The following is a 23,890-nucleotide window of genomic DNA, read 5'->3' as shown; positions in this document are numbered from 1 at the left end:
AAGAGACTTTAAAGTATGTATTGTTGTATGTAATGTATTTTTATTGAAATCTCCCATGTCTAGTTTAGTTGTATATTATAAGCTTCTAGAATTACATAATAAATAAATGGCATTAGAAGTAGTTTAAAGTCAGTTAACATACATACTTCTAAAATAGTTATAGCCAAGCTATTACAAAAGCAATGAGACCTTAATAGATTTCTGGAAATAATATTCTATTAAGAAGTTTATTCTTAGCTTTGCCTAAGATGGGAAAGAGCTTATATGTAGTGTAATAGTTTGAAGAAAAATTTTAATTTTTTTTAAAGATTTTATTTATTTGACAGAGAGAGAGAGCAAGAGCAGGAACACAAGCAGGCTTCCCGCTTGGCAGGGAGCCCCATGTGCGGCTCGATCCCAGGACCCTGGGATCATGACCTGAGCCGAAGGCAGACACTTAACGACTGAGCCACCCAGGTGCCCCCCAAAAATTTAATTTTATATATAGAAAACAAATATACACAGTGTGATCTTAACAGTATTTGCCTTGGTTTACTTAACCAATAGCAGGTAATATTCAGATTGGCTCTTTATTAAAATATTTTGCAGGCTAATGTGAATATACATCTTTAGCGATTTCTGTCCCAGAGTGGGGGAGCAAACTGTTTAAGAGCAGAAATGAAATTATATATGCCCATAAATTCTCAAATAGGATAAAATAGGCATAAATAACTTTAAAAGAGGCTTAATAATCTGATCGGTTAAAACATGTAAAAGTCTCAATTTTGAATAACATATTCAACCTGGGGTAGTATTGATCCCCAAAGTGAGCTTAACTTTTGCGAAGACTGATTTAATCAATATTAAGAACAGGAAGAATTTATTATAGTTATGATTTGGTATTTTGGTAATGGGCTGTTGATGCCATTACACGTAGTTGTGATTTGACTGTAGGTTTTAGATTAGCTCTTGAATGTGATTTTCTAACAAGTAATCTTAGTAAAAAATAAATCCCTCACACTGGCAAATGAAGCAAATCTTGGAATCACATTCCTAAAGAGAATAGAGAGAGAACTAAACTACCAGTCTTTGTGTAATAATTTTTTTAATCTAAATAGTTTATTTCACTTTACATAAGTGTCATTTTCTAGTAAAAGAATCTTCACTAGAGGGCACCTGGCTGGCTCAGATGGTTAAGCGTCTGCCTTCGGCTCAGGTCATGATCCCAGGGTCCTGGGATCGAGTCCCACATCGGGCTCCCGGCTCAGCGGGGAGCCTGCTTCTCCCTCTGACCCTCTCCCCTCTCATGCTGTTTCTCTCTCGCTCGCTCTCTAAAAAATAAATAAATAAAATCTTTAAAGAAAAAAAAAAATCTTCACTAGAAATTAAGTTGTGGCCCAGGTTTCTATGTCTTGACTAGAATTTTGCCTGTTCAGCTAATTGCAAGGGGTAAAGGGAAGAAATTGATGAATTGTATCTAAGATGAGTTTATTTCCCACATGATAGCTAGTTCATAATTTCATTATAATCCTAATATTTTCTTGTTTATAGGAGTCTCCAGGTTTTTTCATAATGGATTCTGCTTAAGAAAAGATGCTGTTGCTGCCAGTATTCAGAAGATTGAGAATATTCTGCAGTGGTTTGAAAATCAGAAGCAACTTAACTTTTATGCAAGTTCATTACTGTTTGTTTATGAAGGTTCATCTCGGCCAACTCCTACAAAATCGAATGACAGAACTTTGGTAGAAAAGTTTTTGTCCAAAGGGCAGCTGTCAGACACAGATGTACTGGAGTACAATAATAACTTTCATGTGTTAAATTCCACAGAGAATGGAAAAATAGATGCTTCCGTAGGCAAAAGCTTGTCCAAGATGTATGCTCGTCACAGAAAAATGTGTTCAAAAAAGCATCACAGTCAGACTTCATTGAAAGTTGAAAATACAGAGCAAGACAATGGGTGGAAAAGCATGTCACAGGAACATTTAAATGGAAATGTACTCTCCCAACTGGAAAAAGTTTTTTATCATCTTCCCACTGGTTGCCAAGAGATTTCAGAAGCAGAAGTGCGAATGATAGATTTTGCTCATGTGTTCCCTAGCAACACAATAGATGAGGGATATGTTTATGGGCTGAGGCATTTAATTACCGTACTGCAAAGTATTTTAGACAATTGAATCCTTTGCTGCAGTCTTCTTAAGGGAAGGAGCAATCAAGAACAGCAGTCAGTATCTCTGTACTTGTAAAGCTATGTAAAAAAATTGTGAGTCTACATTTTGTCTTTATACTTTTGGTAGAAGGGTTATCTTTTTATAATCTTACTCAGGAAAACTAATTATTTGTTCATTAGAAAACTATGAAGAATAAAGAAAGGAATCTTAAGCAGGGAATGTGGTGGTACATGGCTTAAACATCTGTTTGGCTGAAGCAAACTGCAAACCATTATTCAGCCATTAAGAGTTAATTTAGCTTTCTGTAGCCAATCTGTCATGAAATCTCTGTCCACCCAACCTTGACAATGAGCCATATCTAAACTCATTACATTATTAGAACACTTTTAAAAATCTAGAAAGCACAGGTTGATGTCCTTAGTATTACTATGTGTGTATGAAGTTACTAAAACTGGAGAAAATTCTACTTCAGAACAGTTAAGTACTGTTCAGGTTTTATATTAAAAGTTCAGACCAGCATATCAAAAGGTGCTTCTTAGTAAAGCGATTTAGAATTATTGCATTCCAAAAGCAGATTTTCTCTTTAATTTCCATTAATATGCATATTTCAATATATTATACTTCATAAGAAAGATAATTGAACAACAACAACAACAAAAATCTTGAAATTAAGGTCACTAATTATTCTTGCCAGGGTTAGAAGAGAGAAGTTATTTGCAAGGAACAAAATGGTTTTCTTTTAAAATCTTTCATTTATGTGAAATTGGAATCTATATTTACTACATTGTGAAAAGTGCTATAAAGTGCTATAATACCTTTTCCTCTTAACTGCAACTTCAAAAGGTAGATGATTGAAGCTTTGTCTTATTTCTCCTTTAAATAGCTTTTGAGAATTTTCTCATTTAAAATTCATGTATTTATATGTCCCCATTTAGTTCAGCAGTAGTATAAATATATGTTGCTAAAAAGTGTTTCTCAGAATTCTAATAAGTAGTGAAGGACACCATCCAGTATTGTGTTATCAAAAATACTACGTGTAAATTAGTGCATCTCTATGAGTTTGGCGCATATCTAAATCCATGCTTCTATTTCACTGTTACTCAAAACAGTTTTATATCCTATTCCAGAGAGAAATTATGATTTAATTTTGTGATAGGTGGGGGAATGCTATTTTTCCTGGAAAAATTAGATTTTTAAGTATTATGTGTTTCATATTTACCACCTTTTTAAAAAAAATAACTAGTTATTGAAAACATTTAAAACTTTGAAATTAAATTTACAAATATGTTAGATATTTATGAAAGCATTACTTGCACTTTGATTTACTAATAACACATCTAAGTAGTTAACAGTTTTGTCATATTCCTGGAAAATGTTTTAGATTTGTGGCCTGTTGGACTTTCCCCCCTTCTTTCCCCCCTAGAATTACAAATTAAAGTTTTAAATCTAAGCAGTTTTTTTTGGTGAGGAGGAAAGTATCACAATTTTATGTTTATTCACCTTCCCAACCTCTCTAAGTGTACTTTGCAAATATCTGAGCACAGACAGAAGTACCAAATGCTCTATGAATTCTATGCTTAGCAAATTATTAAACCTGAATTACTTTAAAATTCATATACATTTTGGGGTGCCTGGGTGGCTCGGTCATTATGTGTCTGCCTTCAGCTCAGGTCACAATCCTGGGGTCCTGGGATTGAGCCCCGCATTGGGCTCCCTGCTCAGCGGGAAGCCTGCTTCTTCCTCTCCTCCTCCCCCTGCTTGTGTTCCTGCTCTTGCTATAACTCTATCTGTCAAATAAATCAATAAAATCTTTTTAAAAAATTAACATACATTTTGTTATAGCAAAATTTGTTATTTTAATTTTATTTAGAGTCAGTATAAGTATTTTTCACAGAGACTTCATATTTTTCTCTACTGCCTAAATGGGTATTGGCTGTAGCTTTTTTTGTGGGGATGGATTTCAAGTCCTAATAGTCAAACATTTTTTAATTTTACTTTTTTTCTCCTACAATATAGACTTTTGTTGTTGTTGTTATTTGGACAGTAGTTCAATAAGTCTTTAAGCTCAGATAATTAACAATTTTGAATCTTTTAACGAGAGGCTTTTTTGTATGGGATGGTATCAGCCTATGCACAATGAATTTAATAAATTTAAGTATTACCGGACTTTTTGCACATTTTAGCTCAATAAAGTGTGAATCAGCTTTCTAGATTTTCTTTATCCATATTTGGAAATACAGTTTTGTAAAAATCAGTCTTACCTTTTTGATACAGTAGATCATCTTTGGTTTTGTTTTAATAAAACAAGCGCTTTTATCTTTTGTTTTTCAGGGAAAGGATTAACATTTAATTCTGTTTGTTTACATTTTTATCACTGTTATCCAATGCCCATTTTATGTTACTTTATAAGTAAGCTTACATGTCACAGAATAAGTATCTGTTTATGTAATCTACATGTGAATATTTTACTGTCTAGCCCAGTCATTTAACATTATGCTGATATTTACCACTGCGGGGAAGAATGATCACTATTCACCAAGCATATTTAAACATGTACATCTTTAAGAAATAAGCATAATAAGGATAATAGTTTGGGTTAATAGGATTATCATAGGTGTTTTTCCCCTAGGAAACATAAATAATGATTTTAGTGTATTTCTTATGGAATGCACTCATGAAAAGGACTTTAAGAAATTGTGGATAGTGAGTAATACATTTCTCTAATAAAAATTTAAATTGTATAATAGTTTTATAATAAAGTACACTAATTGATATTTTAATATGGATGGAAGTTGTGTAGATGCAAATAAATTAAAAATTGATAAATGCTAAATATTTTATCTAAATAGTTTTTCAAGAAACAGTTGTGAAAATGTGTATATTAAGTGGCTCTAACATGGAGCTAGTGGTATTTTCAACTCAGTATTCATTATTCTTTGTTTCATGTGTCTAGAAAGTTCATACTTAGTATGCCTCTTTACACTACAATTTGCTATTGTGGGGCTTTAGATTGGGTTCAACTGAATAAGAACTTTTTTTCTGGTTTTGAGTGTAATTTATTATTTTATGATTTCTAAGACGATGTTCATATTATCTCTATCATGTCTATTAAATTGATAATATAACTTAAAAGGATTAATTTTCAGAGATATTTCAGTTGTAATTTTCATATTTCATGCAACTGAAAACATTTGTTTCTAGGATTTGGAATATTGTAGAAAATACAGGATGAAAGAAAATGGTATGAAACAATTTTATTTGTGAAATTACAGAAATTTTGTCCACTGTTTTTAAAACATTGTCATCATTTTAATACTCTCTTAGCAGTTAGACATTTGATACTTTAAAACTTGATTTGCTCTTAAAATTGTTTACAATGCTTTGTAATAATCTTCCTTATCCAGTGCCTTTAACCTTGATTTGATATGTTTATAGCCTCAGTTATCATTCCACTACATCCTATAATATTTTTATAGCCTAGACAGCAGTTTCTTTTAAAAAGACATGTTAATTTGATCATGTAAAGAGATAGCAATTGTCTGTCAATGCTTTGGGAAGACAAGTAGAGTTGCCTATAGGCCAGGCTTCTTAATTCATTCAAAAATATTTAGTGGATGTCTACCATGTGCCCAGCATTTTTGGCCCCTGAATATACAGTTCAGACAAAGCCCTAACCATTTTCTGCATTCTATCTAGATGGGGTGGGTTTGGGGACCGAATTAAAGGAGAGATACAGAAAAATATGCATTTAGCAATAATAAAGTTAACTAGCATTTGAGTTTGTGTAAAGATAAGGAAATGATTATTGAGCTGAGATGAAGCAACTGACAATATGTTAGGTTAAAAATAATACTTTGCAGCATTATAACCTCTATTTGACTCTTGAGTTCAGGTAGTAATTATAGATAGGATAAAAAGGCCTTAATTTTTCACTTTTCTTGCTGGTAAAGGTACGTTTATTTTTAGGCTGTCCATTTTAGAGTAGTGTTTTAACAGAACATTACTGTGAAAAACATTCCATTACATATTCACAAGCAAATTACTGCACATTTTTAAAATTGGGTTTTACAATTTAGTACAAATACTTTAGGCCTCAGTCTCATCTTCAAACCACTGGTATTTTAAGTTTGGCAAGGAATATGAAATTTTTGACTTACGGAGTGACTATATTGTTACTAAAAGTGCTTGCTAATATTTTGGGATGGAGTCTCCGTTTTCTTGATGTTTTAATTCTTGTTACTTATGTTGATAGTGTCAATAAGAGGAAATAGCATCGTGTGAGTAAATAGAGTATACTTTGAAAAATTTTATATTTTAATTGTTAAACTTTGTCATCATTGGATTAAATTTTGGCCTGGGGTTCACTTATAATATATGTTAACAAGTTTAATTATGAAGTGAAATAGTTTCAAGTATGATGTGTAATGCACCTGCATATAAATGAAATTGGCGTGCACAAAGACACTTTACTATAGGGAGTTGTACTGGAAGATTTATGAAAGCATGTGAAATTGCACCTAAAATTGTATTAGTGACTATGCTAAATTTATTGTACTTGATGAATGAATGTATTTAGTGTAGTCAAAGTTACTTTGGTTTTAAATGTCTATACAATGTCTTTTTTTTAATGTGTTTGTAATTTGTAGTATTGATGGGGGTATTCTTGGACTGCAGGGGTTATTGTCAATGTGTGATTTGTGTTTTTGTTTTATAGAATCATCTAATGTGATATACTGATTTTTATAAGTGATATTTAGATAATTCTAATAACTGTATATTTGACAACCTATTAAAATGTTTTGCATTGGAGCTTTTCTTCATTAATTGTAATATGCTAACAAACTCATGGTAATTTAAAAATAACTCATTCAACAAATATTTGAGTGCATGTTATGTACCAGAAACTACAGGAATCATAGGGATTCAAGGATGATTAAGACAAGCTGTTAACAGAAAAAACCAAAAACACATGCATTGCAAATGAAAAAGTATGTAAACTTTTTGCCTGAATATTTTTCTATGAGATATACTAAAATCTTTGGAATCAACCTTATAGTCAAATTGACTTGGCTGTGAAAATACATACTATAATTGTAAAACTTCAGAAGTGGGTAAGATAGTTTTGCCTGTATTTGAAGATTCATGAATCAGCTACTTAATCAGTGACCTAATTATTTTCATTCATTAATTAAAAAGGGTACTATCAAACACATACCGTATATTAGGCACCATATTTGGCTTTGGAGATTTTGAAAAGTTGCATAGGAGATTCAGTACATGTTCTCAAGATATGTACTCTCTGGTAGAAAGAAAAAAACTATTAATATGGGATAAAATATTATTGGGGCTATGACTGATACTTAACCAATATCCAGCAGGGCTGTGAAAGAGAAGAGTCAGTTCTGATAAAATGCAACAGGAAGCTTCATTGCAATTGTGAGTCAAGGCTCCAGAAAGCTATACGGCATTCCTCTTTTATGCCTGCTACTGTGAACTGTGGGAAGGAGCAATACTATATGAAGTAGTTTCTTAAGATTGGCTGCCTAGGGAGGGGGGAAAGATGGTGGAGGAGTAGGGGACCCTATTTCAACTGGTCCCCGGAATTGAGCTGGATATCTACCAGACCACTTTGAGCACCCACGAAACCAGCCTGATATGTAAGAAGATCTGGATCTCTACAAACAGAATATCGCAGGCAGTTGGTTTTGAGGTACGAAAGGGAGAGCCGTGATTCTGGGGGCAGAAATCGGAGGATAAATGGCAGTGGGAGGGTGCCTGGCCGTGGGGATCCTACACCGCCGGTGAGTGACAGCCTCGCGCGCTGCGGTCCAGGCACAGACTCGCAGACCGGTAGCGGCAGGGAAAGGACTTTAGGGCAGCCCCCGGGGTGGAAAACCGGACCAGTGGGGTCGTGCGCACGTGAACTGCAGCACCCAGATAGAAACCCGGAGCGACGGTCGCGCGCACGCGAACTGCAGTGTCCGAGACAGAAACCCGGTGCGCCGGGGTCCCGCCGGTGACCGGCAACCTCCGGGGTGGAATCCCCCAGCGGCGGAGTCGGGCACACATGAACTGCAGACCCCGGGACAGAACCCCAAGCGGTGGAGTCGCGGGCATGTGCGAACTGGGAGCAGCTGGCGGTTTTAGAAGCACAAAGGGCAGAGACGTGCCCCGACCTGGAGGCAGGACTGGGAGCGCTGCGGAGGGGCGCACAACCCAGGACGCTGCAGTCTATAGCAGCACGGACAGAAACAGAGACGGTGTGGCCTGGAGAGCTCACTGAAGAACAGACTGCGGTCTCTCTGCTCTGAGGCAGAGGGTTGGAAACGGTCTCTTCTGCTCTGACTCGTGGAAGAGACACAGAAAGCCGCCAGGGAAAGCCGCCAGAGAACAAAAGCCCCAAAAACTGATTCCCGCTGAGCCCATCCCCCACCACAGGGGCGCAGGGCAACTCCGCCCAAACAGGGTTGCCTGAGTAACAGCGCGGCAGGCCCCTCCCCCAGAAGACAGGCTGGGAAAACAAGAGGCCAACAACCCTAAGGTCCCAAGAAAACAGGTGCATCTTGCTTGGGTTCTGGTCAATAATTTGGACTCTATACATTCCCTCAAACACCCATCAACAGAATGACTAGGAAGAGAAGCCCCCAAAACAGAAAAGACTCAGAGATTATGACTTATGCTGCAGATTTACAAATGGATGCAGATATAACCAAGATGTCGGAGATGGAATTCAGGCTAGCAATTGTGAAGACAATGGCTAGAATGGAGAAACCAATTAATGGCAACATAGAGTCTCTAAGGGCAGAAATAAAAGGTGAATTGGCAGAACTTAAAAATGCTATCAATGAGATCCAATCCAATCTAGATAATCTAACAGCTAGGGTAACTGAGACAGAAGAGAGAATAAGCGATCTGGAAGACAGTATAATAGATAAAAAAGGAAAAGAGGAGGCCAGGGAAAAACAACTCAGAATCCATGAAAATAGAATCAGAGAAATAAGTGACACCATGAGGCGTTCCAATGTCAGAATCATTGGAATCCCAGAGGGAGTGGAGAGAGAGAGAGGGCTAGAAGATGTATTTGAGCAAATCGTAGCTGAGAACTTCCCTAATCTAGGGAATGAAACAAACATTCGAGTCCTAGAGGCAGAGAAGACCCCTCCTAAGATCAAGGAAAACAGGCCAACACCCCGGCATGTAATAGTAAAACTTGCAAATCTTAGAACCAAGGCAACCATCTTAAGGGCAGTTAGGGGGAAGAGATTCCTTACGTACAGAGGGAGGAACATCAGAATAACGTCAGACCTATCCACAGAGACCTGGCAAGCCAGAAAGGCCTGGCAAGACATATTCAGGATACTAAATGAGAAGAACATGCAGCCAAGAATACTTTATCCGGCAAGGCTTTCATTTAGAATGGATGGAGAGATGCAGAGCTTCCACCACCAGCAGAAGTTGAAAAAATATGTGACCACTAAGCCAGCCCTGCAAGAAATATTAAGGGGGGTTCTATAAAAGGGTGATCTACAACAGAAATTTACAGGGACAATCTATAAAAACAACGTCTTCACAGGCAACATGATGACAATTAATTCATATCTTTCAATAATCACTCTCAATGTGAATGGCCTAAACGCTCCCATAAAACGGCACAGGGTTGCAGATTGGATAAAGACAGGACCCATCCATATGCTGCCTACAAGAGACTCATTTTGAACCTAAAGATACATCCAGACTGAAAGTGAAGGGATGGAGATCCATCTTCCATGCCAGCAGACCTCAAGAGAAAGCTGGGGTAGCAATTCTTTTATCAGACAAATTAGATTTTAAACTAAAGTCTGTAATAAGTGACACAGAAGGACACTATACCATTCTTAAAGGGTCTATCCAACAAGAAGATCTAACAATTGTAAATATCTATGCCCCCAACATGGGAGCAGCCATCTACATAAGCCAACTGTTAACCAAAATAAAGAGTCATATTGATAACAATACATTAATTGTAGGAGACCTCAATACTCCACTCTCAGCAATGGACAGATCATCTAAGCAGAAAATCAACAAGGAAACAAGAGCTTTGAATGATACATTGGACCAGATGGACCTCATAGATATTTACAGAACATTCCACCCTAAAACAACAGAATACTCATTCTTCTCGAGCGCACATGGAACTTTCTCCAGAATAGACCATATACTGGGTCACAAATCAGGTCTCAACCGATACCAAAAGATTGAGATTATTCGCTGCATATTCTCAGACCACAATGCTCTAAAACTGGAACTCAATCACAAGAAAAAAATTGGCAGAAATTCAAACACTTGGAAGCTAAAGACCACTCTGCTCAAGAATGTTTGGGTCAACCAAGAAATCAAAGAACAACTTAAACAATTCATGGAAATCAATGAGAACGAACATCGGTCCAAAACCTATGGGATACTGCAAAGGCGGTCCTAAGGGGGAAATACATAGCCATCCAAGCCTCACTCAAAGAAAATAGAAAAATCCCAAATTCACCAACTAACTCTACACCTTAAAGAACTAGAGAAAAAGCAACAAACGATGCCTAAGCCACACATTAGAAGAGAAATAATTAAAATTAGAGCAGAAATCAATGAATTAGAAACCAGAATCACAGTAGATCAGATCAATGAAACTAGAAGTTGGTTCTTTGAAAGAACTAATAAGATTGATAAACCACTGGCCAGACTTATCCAAAACAAGAGAGAAAGGACCCAAATTAATAAAATTATGAATGAAAGGGGAGAGATCACAACTAACACCAAGGAAATAGAAACAATTATTAGAAATTATTATCAACAACTATATGCCAATAAACTGAGCAATCTGGATGAAATGAAGGGCTTCCTGGAAACCTATAAGCTGCCAAGACTGAAACAGGAAGAAATTGACAACCTGAATAGGCCAATAACCAGTAACGAGATTGAAGCACTGATCAAAAACCTCCCAAAACACAAGAGTCCAGGGCCTGATGGATTCCCTGGGGAATTCTACCTAACACTCAAACAAGAAATAATACCTATTCTCCTGAAGCTGTTTCAAAAAATAGAAACAGAAGGAAAACTTCCAAACTCATTCTTTGAGGCCAGCATTACCTTAATCCCCAAACCAGGCAAAGACCCCATCAAAGAGGATATATTTCAGACCGATATCCCTGATGAATATGGATTCCAAAATCCTCAACAAAATCCTAGCTAATAGGATCCAACAATACATTAAAAGGATCATCCACCACGACCAAGTGGGATTTATCCCCAGGATGCAAGGGTGGTTCAACATTCGCAAATCAATCAATGTGATAGAACACATTAATAAGAGGAAAGAGAAGAACCATATGGTCCTCTCAATTGATGCAGAAAAAGCATTTGACAAAATACAACATCCTTTCCTGATTAAAACTCTCCAGAATATAGGGATAGAGGGAACATTCCTCAAGCTCATAAAATCCATCTATGAAAAACCCACAGTGAATATCATCCTCAATGGGGAAAAGCTGAGAGCCTTTCCCTTAAGATCAGGAACACGTCAAGGGTGCCCACTCTCACCACTGTTGTTCAACATAGTACTAGAAGTCCTAGCAACAACAATCAGACAACAAAAAGAAATAAAAGGTATTCAAATTGGCAAAGAAGAAGTCAAACTCTCTCTTTTTGCAGACGACATGATACTTTATGGGGAAAACCCAAAAGACTCCACCCCGAAATTACTGGAACTCATCCAGCAATTCAGTAATGTGGCAGGATACAAAACCAATGCACAGAAATCAGTTGCGTTCTTATACGCTAACAATGCAACTCTAGAAAGAGAAATTAGAGAAATCATTCCATTCACAATAGCACCAAAAACCATAAGATACCTCGGAATAAACCTAACCAAAGAGGTAAAGGATCTATACTCTAGGAACTACAAAACACTCACGAAAGAAATTGAAGAAGACACAAAAAGATGGAAAAATATTCCATGCTCATGGATCGGAAGAATAAACATTGTTAAAATGTCTATGCTACCCACAGCAATCTATACCTTCAATGCCATCCTGATCAAAATTCCAATGACATTTTTCAAAGTGCTGGAACAAACAATCCTAAAATTTGTATGGAACCAGAAAAGACCCCGAATTGCCAAGGAAATGTTGAAAAAAAAAACAAAGCTGGGGGCATCACATTGCCCGATTTCAAGCTATATTACAAAGCTGTGATCACCAAGACAGCATGGTACTGGCACGAAAACAGACATACAGACCAATGGAACAGAATAGAGAACCCAGATATGGACCCTCAACTCTATGGTCAAATAATCTTTGACAAAGCAGGAAAAAATATGCAATGGGAAAAAGACAGTCTCTTCAATAAACGGTGCTGGGAAAATTGGACAGCCACGTGCAGAAGAATGAAACTTGACCATTCTCTAACACCATTCACAAAGATAAACTCAAAGTGGATGAAAGACCTCAATGTGAGAAAGGAATCCATCAAAATCCTAGAGGAGAACATAGGCAGTAACCTCTTTGACATCGGCCACAGCAACTTCTTTCAAGATACATCTCCAAAAGCTAGTGAAACAAAAGCAAAAGTGAACTTTTGGGACTTCATCAAGATAAAAAGCTTCTGCACAGCAAAGGAAACAGTCAACAAAACAAAGAGGCAACCCACAGAATGGAAGATGATATTTGCAAATGACACTACAGGTAAAGGGCTGGTATCCAAGATCTGTAAAGAACTTCTCAAACTCAACACCCAAAAAACAAATAATCAAGTCAAAAAGTGGGCAGAAGCTATGAAAGGACACTTCTCTGAAGAAGACATACAAATGGCTAACAGATACATGAAAAAATGTTCATCATCATTAGCCATCAGGGAAATCCAAATCAAAACCACACTGAGATACCACCTTACACCAGTTAGAATGGCAAAAATGGACAGGGAAAGAAACAACAAATGTTGGAGAGGTTGTGGAGAAAGGGGAACCCTCTTACACTGTTGGTGGGAATGCAAGTTGGTACAGCCACTTTGGAAAACAGTGTGGAGGTTCCTCAAAAAATTAAAAATAGAGCTACCCTATGACCCAGCAATTGCACTCCTGGGTATTTACCCCAAAGAAACAGATGTAGTGAAAAGAAGGGCCATATGCACCCCAATGTTCATAGCAGCAATGTCCGCAATAGCCAAACTGTGGAAAGAGCCGAGATGCCCTTCAACAGATGAATGGATAAAGATGTGGTCCGTATATACAATGGAATATTACTCAGCCATCAGAAAAGATGAATACCCAACTTTTACATCAACATGGATGGGACTGGAGGAGATTATGCTAAGTGAAATAAGTCAAGCAGAGAAAGTCAATTATCATATGGTTTCACTTATTTGTGGAACATAAGGAATAACATGGAGGACATTAGGAGAAGGAAGGGAAAAAGGGGGCGGGTGGGGGAATTGGAGGGAGAGATGAACCATGAGAGACTATGGACCTGAGAAACAAACAGGGTTTTAGAGGGGAGGGGGAAGGGGGGATTGGTTAGCCCGGTGATGGGTATTAAGGAGGGCACGTACTGCATGGAGCAATGGGTGTTATACGAAAACAATGGATCGTGGATCACTACATCAAAAACTAATGATGTATTGTATGGTGACTAACAACATAATAAAATTAAAAAAAAAAAAAAAAAGATTGGCTGCCTAACTGCTGAGAATAATGGAATCCCATTGCCATAGTCCCCTAGTTCACTATAGCTAACTGTAAGAACTAAATAAAAGCTGAAATGAAGTAAGTGAAAATAATCACTTGAGGATTTCATTAAAAATGCAGACTCTGATTCAGCAGGCCTGGATGGGGTCTGTGATGCTCCTGGCCCATGGACCACTTTTTAGTAGCAAGATTTTAAAAACTTCATTGGGTGTAGAGTGTGCAGTAGAACTTGGATCACTTTGATCCAACCAACCAGAGCTATTTGAAAGCCAGGGAGAGTGCTGAGAAAGAATATAAGAAAATACAGCCAGCAATGGCTCAAGTTAATACTGCCAATTCTTGAATGGAAGAAAGGTTCATCAGCTATGTCAGGCCATTAAACTTTCCTCTTACAGGTCTTAAGGGTCCTATAATAATAGACTAATCTTTTTCTACTTGCTCTGTTAGCTTTTCGTGTGTGTGAATAATGCGTACTTTGCCAACTGAAGAAAACAAATCTGCATATGCTTGTTTGCAAGTCTGCATAATTACATTGTACTTGCCTTAGGCAGAAATGATGTGGTACAATTGGTTTGGATACTCTGAAATGTTTTGAGTCTATGTATTTCTTTTTTCCTTTTTTTTTTTTTAAAGATTGTATTTATTTGACAGAGAGAGACAGCGAGAGAGGGAACACAAGCAGGGGGAGTGGGAGAGGGAGAAGCAGGCTTCCCACTGAGCAGGGAGCCCGATGCGGGGCTTGATCCCAGGACCCTGGGATCATGACCTGAGCCGAAGGCAGATGCTTAACAACTGAGACACCCAGGTGCCCCAAGTCTATGTGTTTCTAAAAGAAGTTAGAAAGTCTTTTTTCAGGGGGCGCCTGGGTGGCTCAGTTGGTTAAGCGACTGCCTTCGGCTCAGGTCATGATCCTGGATTCCTGGGATCGAGTCCCACGTCGGGCTCCCTGCTCAGCAGGGAATCTGCTTCTCCCTCTGAGCCTCTGACCCTCTTCCCTCTCGTGCTATCTCTCATTCTCTCTCACTCGAATAAATAAATAAAATCTTTAAAAAAAAAAAGTCTTTTTTTTTTTTAAGATGTATTTATTTACTTTTAGAGAGCATGCGGTGTAGGGGCAGAGGGAAAGGGAGAATCTTTTTTTTTTTTTTTTTTAAGATTTTATTTGACAGAGACACAGCGAGAGAGGAAACACAAGCAGGGGGAGTGGGAGAGGGAGAAGCAGGCTTCCCGTGGGGCTCGATCCCAGGACCCTGGGATCATGACCTGAGCCGAAGGCAGACGCTTAACAACTGAGCCACCCAGGTGCCCCAGGGAGAGAGAATCTTAAACAGACTCTGGTGGAGCCCAACGTGGGGCCCGTCTCAAAATCCTGAGATCATGACCTGAGCTGATATCAAGAGTCCGATGCTCAACTGACTGCGCCACCCAGGTGTCCAGGAAGATCTTTAAAACTTATTTGTTAAACTAATGTAATTTGACAAAGTGCTTTGGGATGGGCACAAAAAAGATGGTGAATGTGGAAGCATCATGTGGACACTTGTTATCTGTGGAAGAATAAACAGTATCACCTCAAACATTTTAAAGATTGTGGTAAATAGGCTTAATTTATAGCTTATAGGGCTTTGATCCAGTTAAAAGAATATCTTTGTTTTTGTGGATTTGTAAAGAAACCATAACTTTTAGTTCTCATCAGTCTTAACTTCCATTTGCCACTCCCTATTATGGTCCACTCTAACCCATCCAGGTTATGCCAGAGACAGAGAGACCAATCTCAGTAATGGTCTAGCCTGACCACTCTGTCAGCAATTATTGCTGCATAACATCCTAAAATGTAAGTGGCTTAACAACTGTCCTTTATTATTTGTATGGATTTGCAAGTCAGTTGGGTGATTCTGCTGATCTTGGCTAGATTTACTCATGTTTCTACAGTCAGCTGGCCGGTCAGCTGAGTTGGGGGCTGGGAGGTGGGTTGTGAGCTAGTCTAGGATGGCTGGGATGACATGTCTTACATCCTTTCAGCAGGCTAGCCCAGGATTTTCTTGTGGTGGTGGTGGGGGTCCAAGAGAAGATGATGAAACATGCAAACAGGTTTCAAGCTGATTGAGTCAAGTTTGCTATTATTGCCAAATCCAATTAGTGTGGACAGCTACGGAGGAAGGGCACAATGCAATCAACCACATGCTCCAATCTCAGACCAACTCATATGGGGCACCAAAATATTGAGTCTTGGCTTGTCATGGTCTATGTTTTCATCAATGTCAGCTATGTCAGATCAAGTGTACAATGTGGGCATTAATTCTGTTGATCAGAACAGAGGCAGCAGGATAAGCAGCATGTGCAAATTTTAAAATCTCATTTGTTTTCCCTTTTTTAAAAATTTCACCCAGGTTTCCACCCATACCTCCCCTAGGTAGAATCCTCTAGGTAGTCTCACAGTGTTGCCATCCTCAATTTGTAGTAATATGTTATTTGGGGAATGGTTTGGTATTTTAAGCGATCTTTTATTTTTTTTCCAAGTTTTTACTTAAATTCCAGTTAATTAACATACAGTGTAATATTAGTTTCAGGTGGAGAATTTAGTGACTCATCACTTACATACAATACCCGGTGCTCATCACAAGTGCTCTCCTTAATCCCCATCACCTGTTTAACCCATCCTACCAACCATCTCACCTCCAGTAATTATTGGTTTGTTCTCTATAGTTAGGAGAGTGTTTCTTGGTTTACTTCCTTTTTCCTCCTATGTTCATCTGTTTCTTAAATTCCACCAATGGAGGTGCCTGGGTGGCTCAATTAGTTAAGTATCTGCCTTTGGCTCAAGTCATGATCCCGGAGCAGGGCGTCTGCTTCTCCCTTTCCCTCTACCCCTCCCCCCACTCATGCTCTCTCTCTTTCTGCTCTCAAATAAATAAAATCTTAAAAAAAAATAAATTCCACTTATGAGTGAAATCATATGATATTTGTTTTCTCTGACTGACTTATTTCACTTAGAATAATACTCTCTAGCTCTGTCCATGTCATTGCAGATGGCAAGATTTCATTCTTTTTGATGACTGAGTAATATTCCATTGTATATATACACCACATGGTATCCTAAGCAATCTTGTCTTAATGGGCTTCCTTGGCGATGACTTGAATGTCAGTTGATTTTCTTTCAAGTGTATATAAACTGTTATGTTTCTATGATAAAAATTATGCAAAAGACATGTACTTTCTATTACATATTGTAGATACTGTTCTCCAGTTGATGAAACTATTTTTTTTAATTGAACTAGTACTTTCGGTTCAGTTTTTAGGTGCAAGAGCTACTTAATTCTAAAATACTATTTGAACTTGAATGTGCTGTTTTATTGTCAGTTTAGTACCCCCTCTCTCTCCTTACTGTGGCTTCTACTCACAGCCCTCCAGTGATGTCAAATGCATCACTGTGACCTGGCTTATAGTCATACTCTCTCCGTGGAGTTTTTTAAGGTGATATCCATGTATACGCACTCAAACTTGTGGCTGAAGTCTGAAGTAAAAATGGTCTTATTGGTGACTGTCCTTTAACCTGTGGAGTGTGATGCTAAACTCTGAGTGGTTAGTGTCAGGATTGTGTGGCAGTATCTTAATGTGTGTTTCTGTTTAAAGACATCTTAATATATATTTAAATATATATATAATATATATGTGTGTGTGTATATATATATATATATGTATATTTGATTCATTAACATCAAAATCATGGCCAATAGCACTATAACTCATCCCTGAACAAAGCTTATCTAATACATGTATTTTCTTTGTCAGACACATCACAGCCTTCTTCTCAGGTACACTAGATAGCAGTTCAGCCCTGCTCAAGGGCCATTTAAACAATGATATTACAAAAAAAAGGCACAAAAATACAAAGACATAGCACAAAATAAAATACAAAAAAGACATTTATAATATGAGAACTGAAATGAAGGCAGAGTACTACCTTGTTCAACTTCAGCTGGGAATGTGTGCATCAGGCAACTCAAATTTTTTGCTACTCTGCATGTCCACAAATGATTGCAAAAATGACATGAATATTGATTTGAGGCTACAGTAAATTTTACTGAGTAGGTGAATTTGCAAATATGGAATCCATGAATAGTTATGCTCAACTGTGTGTGTGTGTATTTATATATACATACACACACACACACAGAATGAGAGTGTTTATATCAGCCACTGCACTAAGTAATTTACATATTATAACCATTTAAACTCAATTCTTTTAGTTTGGGGTCTAAGCATGATTGGTTAGAACAATCTATCCCACATCCTATAGGAAGTTCAATATACTTCTCCAGGGCTTGTGCTTAATAGGAACTAGCCCTAAGTGTGTATTCCGCCAAGTATTTCATCTTGTCTCCACAACTGCTCTTTCTGCTCCATACAAAGCCAGGAGTGGGACTCAGCTCTTTTTTCTTGATTTACTCTCAAACTACTCACACAAGGCATTTGTATAGCAGGCTAGGGAAGGCTGGGGAATTGAAAACTTGGCTACGTTGCAGTAACGCAAACAGAATAGAATATTAAATATTCCTGCCTTAAGTTGCCCTTTACTCCACACCATCTCCTGGAATTTATTAAAAATAAATAGTTACGGGCGCCTGGGTGGCTCAGTTGTTAAGCGTCTGCCTTCGGCTCAGGTCATGATCCTGGGGTCCTGGGATCGAGTCCCACATCGGGCTCCCTGCTCAGCAGGAAGCCTGCCTCTCCCTCTCCCACTCCCCCCGCTTGTGTTCCTGCTCTAGCTATCTCTCTCTCTGTCAAATAAATAAATAAAATCTTTAAAAAAAATAAAAATAAAAAAATAAAAATAAAAATAGTTACTATAGTCACTAGTCTTTTTTTCCCTCTTTCCTAGCACTATCTGTAAATAGAAGAACATAGATTTAGTTTAACTCAAATGATTTTAGTACCATTTTCCTCCTTTATGTTGCAATGACAAACCTATTTAAACCTCACAAAATCTTTATAAGAAAAATTTCTTTCTTTTAATTTTTTATTATGTTACGTTAGTCACCATACAGTACTTCATTAGTTTTTGATGTAGTATTCCATGATTCATCGTTTGCGTATAACACCCAAGTGCTCATTGCAATACGTGCCCTCAAAACCCATCACCAGGCCAACCCACCCCCCTCCCCTCTTAAACCCTCAGTCGGTTTCCCAGAGTTCATAGTCTCTCACGGCTTGTCTCCCTCTCTGGTTAACCCCCTTCAGTTTTCCCTTCCATCTCTTAATGTCCTCCATGCTATTCCTTATGTTCCACATATGAGTGAAACCATATGATAATTGTCTTTCTCTGCTTGACTTATTTCACTTAGCATAATCCCCTCCAGTTCCATTCATGTCGCTGCAAATGATGGGTATTCATCTTTTCTGATGGCTGAGTAATATTCCATTGTATATAGGGACCACATCTTCTTTATCCATTTATCTATTGAAGGGCATCTCAGCTCCTTCCACAGTTCAGCTATGTGGACATTACTGCTATGGACATTGGGTGCATGTGCCCCTTCTTTTCACTACATCTGTATCTTTGGCATAAACACTAGTAGTGCAATTGCTGGGTCATAGGGTAGCTCTATTTTTAACTTTTTGAGGAACCTCCATACTGTTTTCCAAAGTGGCTGTACCAACTTGCATTCCCACCAACAGTGTAAGAGGGTTCCCCTTTCTCCACTTCCTTGCCAACATTTGTTGTTTCCTGCCTTGTTAATCTTTGCCATTCTAACTGATGTAAGGTGTTATCTCAATGTGGTTTTGATTTGAATTTCCCTGATGGCTAGTGATGTTGAACATTTTTTTCATGTGTCTGTTAGCCATTTGTATGTCTTCTTTGGAGAAGTGTCAGTTCATGTGTTCTGACCATTTTTTGACTTGATTGTTTGTTTTTTGGGTGTTGAGTTTGAGTTCTTTATAGATCTTGGATATCAGCCCTTTATCTGTAGTGTCATTTGCAAATATCTTCTCCCATTCTGTGGGTTGCTTCTTAGTTTTGTTGACTGTTTTCTTTGCTGTGCAGAAGCTTTTTATCTTGATGAAGTTCCAAAAGTTCATTTTTGCTTCTGTTTCCCTTGCCTTTGGAAACGTGTCTTGAAAGAAGTTGCTGTGGCCGATGTCAAAGAGGTTACTGCCTATGTTCTCCTCTAGGATTTTGATGAATTCCTGTCTCACATTGAGATCTTTCATCCATTTTGAGTTTATCTTTGTGTATGGTATAAGAGAATGGTGGAGTTTCATTCTTCTGTATATAGCTGTCCAATTTTTCCAGCACCATTTATTGAAGAGACTGTCTTTTTTTCACTGGATATTTTTTCCTGCTTTACCAAAGATTACTTGACCATATAGTTGAGGGTCCACATCTGGGCTCTTGATCTATGTGTTTTTGTGCCAGTACCATGCTGTCTTGGTGATCACAGCTTTTAATATAGCTTAAAATCAGGCAACGTGATGCCCCCAGCTTTGTTTTTCTTTTTCAACATTTCCTTGGTGATTTGGGGTGTTTTCTGGTTCCATACAAATTTTAGGATTGTTTGTTCCAGCACTTTGAAAAATGCCATTGGTATTTTGATTGGGATGGCATGAAAGTATAGATTGCTCTGGGCAGCACAGACATTTTAATGATGTTTATTCTTCCAATCCATGAACATGGAATATTTTTCCATCTTTTTGTGTCTTCTTCAATTTCTTTCATGACTGTTCTGTAGTTTCCAGAGCATACATCCTTTATCTCTTTGGTTAGGTTTATTCCTAGGTATCTTATGGTTTTTGGTGCTGTTGTAAATGGAATCGATTCCCTAATTTCTCTTTCTACAGTTACACTGTTACTGTATAGAAAAGCAACTGATTTCTGTGCATTGATTTTGTATCCTGCCACATTACTGAATAGCTGTATGAGTTCTAGTAATTTGGGGGTGGAGTCTTTTGGGTTTTCCACATAAAGTATCATGTCGTCTGCAAAGAGAGAGACTTTGACTTCTTCTTTGCCAATTTGAATACATTTTATTACTTTTTGTTGTCTGGTTCCTGATGCTAGGACTTCTAGTACTATGTTAACAATAGTGGCTAGAGTGGGCATCCTTGTCATGTTCCTGATCTTAAGGGAAAGGCTCTCAGCTTTTCCCCATTGAGAATTATGTTTACTCTGGGCTTTCATTCTTTCATTCATAGATGGTTTTTATTCAAGTGAATAATGTTCCCTCTATCCCTATACTCAGAAGCGTTTTAATCAGGAAAGGATGCTGTATTTTGTCAAATGCTTTTTCTGCATCAATTGAGAGGATAATATGGTTCTTGTCTCTTCTCTTATTAATGTATTCTATCACATTGATTGATTTGCGAATGTTGAACCACCCTTGCATCCCAGGAATAAATCCCACCTGGTCATGATGGATAATCCTTTTAATGTACTCTTGGATCCTATTGGCCAGGATCTTGTTGAGAATTTTGGCATCCATATTCATCAGGGGTATTGGTCTGTAATTCTCCTTTTGGATGGGGTCCTTGCCTGGTTTGGGGGTCAAGGTAATGCTGGCCTCATAGAACGAGTTTGGAAGTTTTCCTTCTGTTTCTAGTTTTTGAAACAGCTTCAGGAGAATAGGTATTATTTCTTCTTTAAATGTTTGGAAGAATTCCCCAGGGAATCCATCAGGCCCTGGACTCTTGTGTTTTGGGAGGTTTTTGATCACTGCTTCAAACTCATTACTGGTTATTGGTCTATTCAGATTGTCAATTTCTTGTTTCAGTCTTGGTAGTTTATAGGTTTCCAAGAAGGCATCCATTTCTTCCAGGTTGCTTAATTTATTGGCATATAGTTGTTGATAATAATTTCTGATAATTGTTTCTATTTCCTGGTGTTAGTCGTGATCTCTCCCCTTTCATTCATGATTTTATTAATTTGGGTACTTTCTCTTTTCTTTTGGGTAAGTCTGGCCAGTGGTTTATCAATCTTATTAACTTTTTCAAAGAACCAGCTTCTAGTTTCACTGATCTGCTCTACTGTATTTCTGGTTTCTAATTCATTGATCTCTGCTCTAGTCTTAATTATTTCTCCTTTCCTGCTTGGGTTAAGCTTTATTTGTTGTTCTTTCTCCAGTTCTTTAAGGTGTAACGTTAGCTTATGTATTCGAGATTTTTCTATTATTTTGAGTAAGGCTTGGATGGCTGTGTATTTCCCTCTAGGACTGCCGTTGCAGTATCCCATAAGTTTTGGACCGATGTGTTTTCACTCTCATTGGTTACCATGAATTGTTTAAGTTCTTTAATTTCCTGGTTGACCCAAACATTCTTAAGCAGGATGGTCTTTAGCTTCCAAGTGTTTGAATTCCTTACAACTTTTTTCTTGTGATTGAGTTCCAGTTTCAAAGCATTGTGGTCTGAGAATATGCAGGCAATAATCTCAATCTTTTGGTATCAGTTGAGACCTGATTTGTGACCCAGTATGTGGTCTATTCTGGAGAAAGTTCCACGTGCATTTGAGAAGAATGAGTATTCTGTTGTTTTAGGGTGGAATGTTCTGTATATATCTATGAAGTCCATCTGGTCCAGTGTGTCATTCAAAGCTCTTGTTTCTTTGTTGATTTTCTGCTTAGATGATCTGTCTGTTGCTGAGAGTGGAGTGTTGAGGAAATCCCACTGTTAAAGTATTATTATCAATATGTTTCTTTATTTTGGTTAACAGTTGGCTTATGTAGTTGGTTGCTCCCATGTTGGGGGGCATAGATGTTTACCATTGTTAGATCTTCCTGAATGATATAGTGTCCTTCTGTATCTCTTACTACAGTCTTTAGCTTAAAATCTAATTTGTCTGATACAAGAATTGCTACCCCAGCTTCCTTTTGAGGTCTGTTGGCATGAAAAATGATTCTCCATCCCCACACTTTCAGTCTGGATGTATCTTTAGGTTCAAAATGAGTCACTTGTAGACAGCATATGGATGGGTCCTGTCTTTTTACCCAATCGGCAACCCTGTGCCATTTCATGGGAGCACTTAGGCCATTCATGTTGAGCGTGATTATTGAAAGACATGATTTTATTGCCATCCTGTTGCCCGTGAAGTCCTCTGTAAATTTCTGGTCTACATTACTCTTGGGGGTCTTCCTTCTTTTATAGAACCCCCCTTAATATTTCTTGCAGGGCCAGCTTGCTGGTCACATAGTCTTTCAGTTTCTGCCAGTCTTGGAAACTCCTTGTCTCTCCATCCATTCTGAATGACAGCCTTGCTGGATAAGATATCCTTGGCTGCATGTTCTTCTCACTTAGTACCCTGAATATGTCTTGTCAACCCTTTCTGGCTTACCAGGTCTCTGTGGATAAGTTTGACGTTATTCTTTTTTTTTTTTTTTTAAGATTTTATTTATTTATTTATTTATTTATTTATTTATTTGTCAGAGAGAGAGAGAGCACGTGAGCGAGTACAAGCAGGGGGAGGGGCAGAGGCAGAGGGAGAAGCAGGCTCCCCACTGAGCAGGGAGCCCTATGTGGGACTTGATCCCAGGACCCTGGGATCATGACCTGAGCTGAAGGTAGACGCTTAACTGACTGAGCCACCCAGGCGTCCTAGGTCTGATGTTATTCTGATGTTCCTCCCTCTGTACATAAGAAATCTCTTCCCCCTAGCTGCTTTCAAGATTGTTTCCTTGGATCTAAGATTTGTGAATTGTGCAATTATATGTCGGGGCACCAGTCTGTTCTCCTTGACCTTGGGAGGGGTCCTCTCTGCCTCTTGGACACAAATGCTTGTTTCCTTCCCTAGATTAGGGAAGTTCTCAGCTACAGTTTGCTCAAATATATCTTCTAGACCTCTCTCTCTCTCCACCTCCTCAGGCATCCAATAATTCTGATATTGGAACATTTCATTGCATCATTAATCTCTCCCAGTCTGATCCCTTGGGCTTTAATCTGTTTTTCCCATGCCTCCTCGATTTCCTTCTTTTCTATCATCTTACTTTCTAGCTCACTAATTCATTCTTCTGTTTCGTTTACCCTGGCAGTCAGAGTATCCAGTTTAGACTGC

The 23,890-nt window shown here is 38.1% G+C and overlaps 1 protein-coding gene across 2 annotated transcripts in view; it reads left to right on the top strand.

Annotated features, from left to right (window-relative positions):
* LOC118019387 (inositol polyphosphate multikinase) overlaps positions 1 to 3,865 on the top strand; it is a 44,728-nt gene extending 40,863 nt beyond the window's left edge. The window contains exon 6 of one of the 2 annotated variants that reach the window (XM_035018515.1): positions 1,531 to 3,865. In XM_035018515.1, the coding sequence (XP_034874406.1) occupies positions 1,531 to 2,153 (623 nt within the window). In that variant the 3' untranslated portion in view covers positions 2,154 to 3,865. The remainder of the gene's footprint in view (positions 1 to 1,530) is intronic. The other variant, XM_035018506.1, reaches the window with a different exon arrangement.
* The last annotated feature ends 20,025 nt before the right edge of the window (positions 3,866 to 23,890 follow it).

The sequence above is a fragment of the Mirounga leonina genome, unplaced genomic scaffold, assembly GCF_011800145.1.
Source record: "Mirounga leonina isolate KUSES-001 unplaced genomic scaffold, KU_Mleo_1.0 Mir_108, whole genome shotgun sequence".
Taxonomy (NCBI): Eukaryota; Metazoa; Chordata; class Mammalia; order Carnivora; family Phocidae; genus Mirounga; species Mirounga leonina.
The sequence above is the reverse complement of the archived record's forward strand: the minus strand, read 5'-3'. Positions and strand labels throughout refer to the sequence as shown.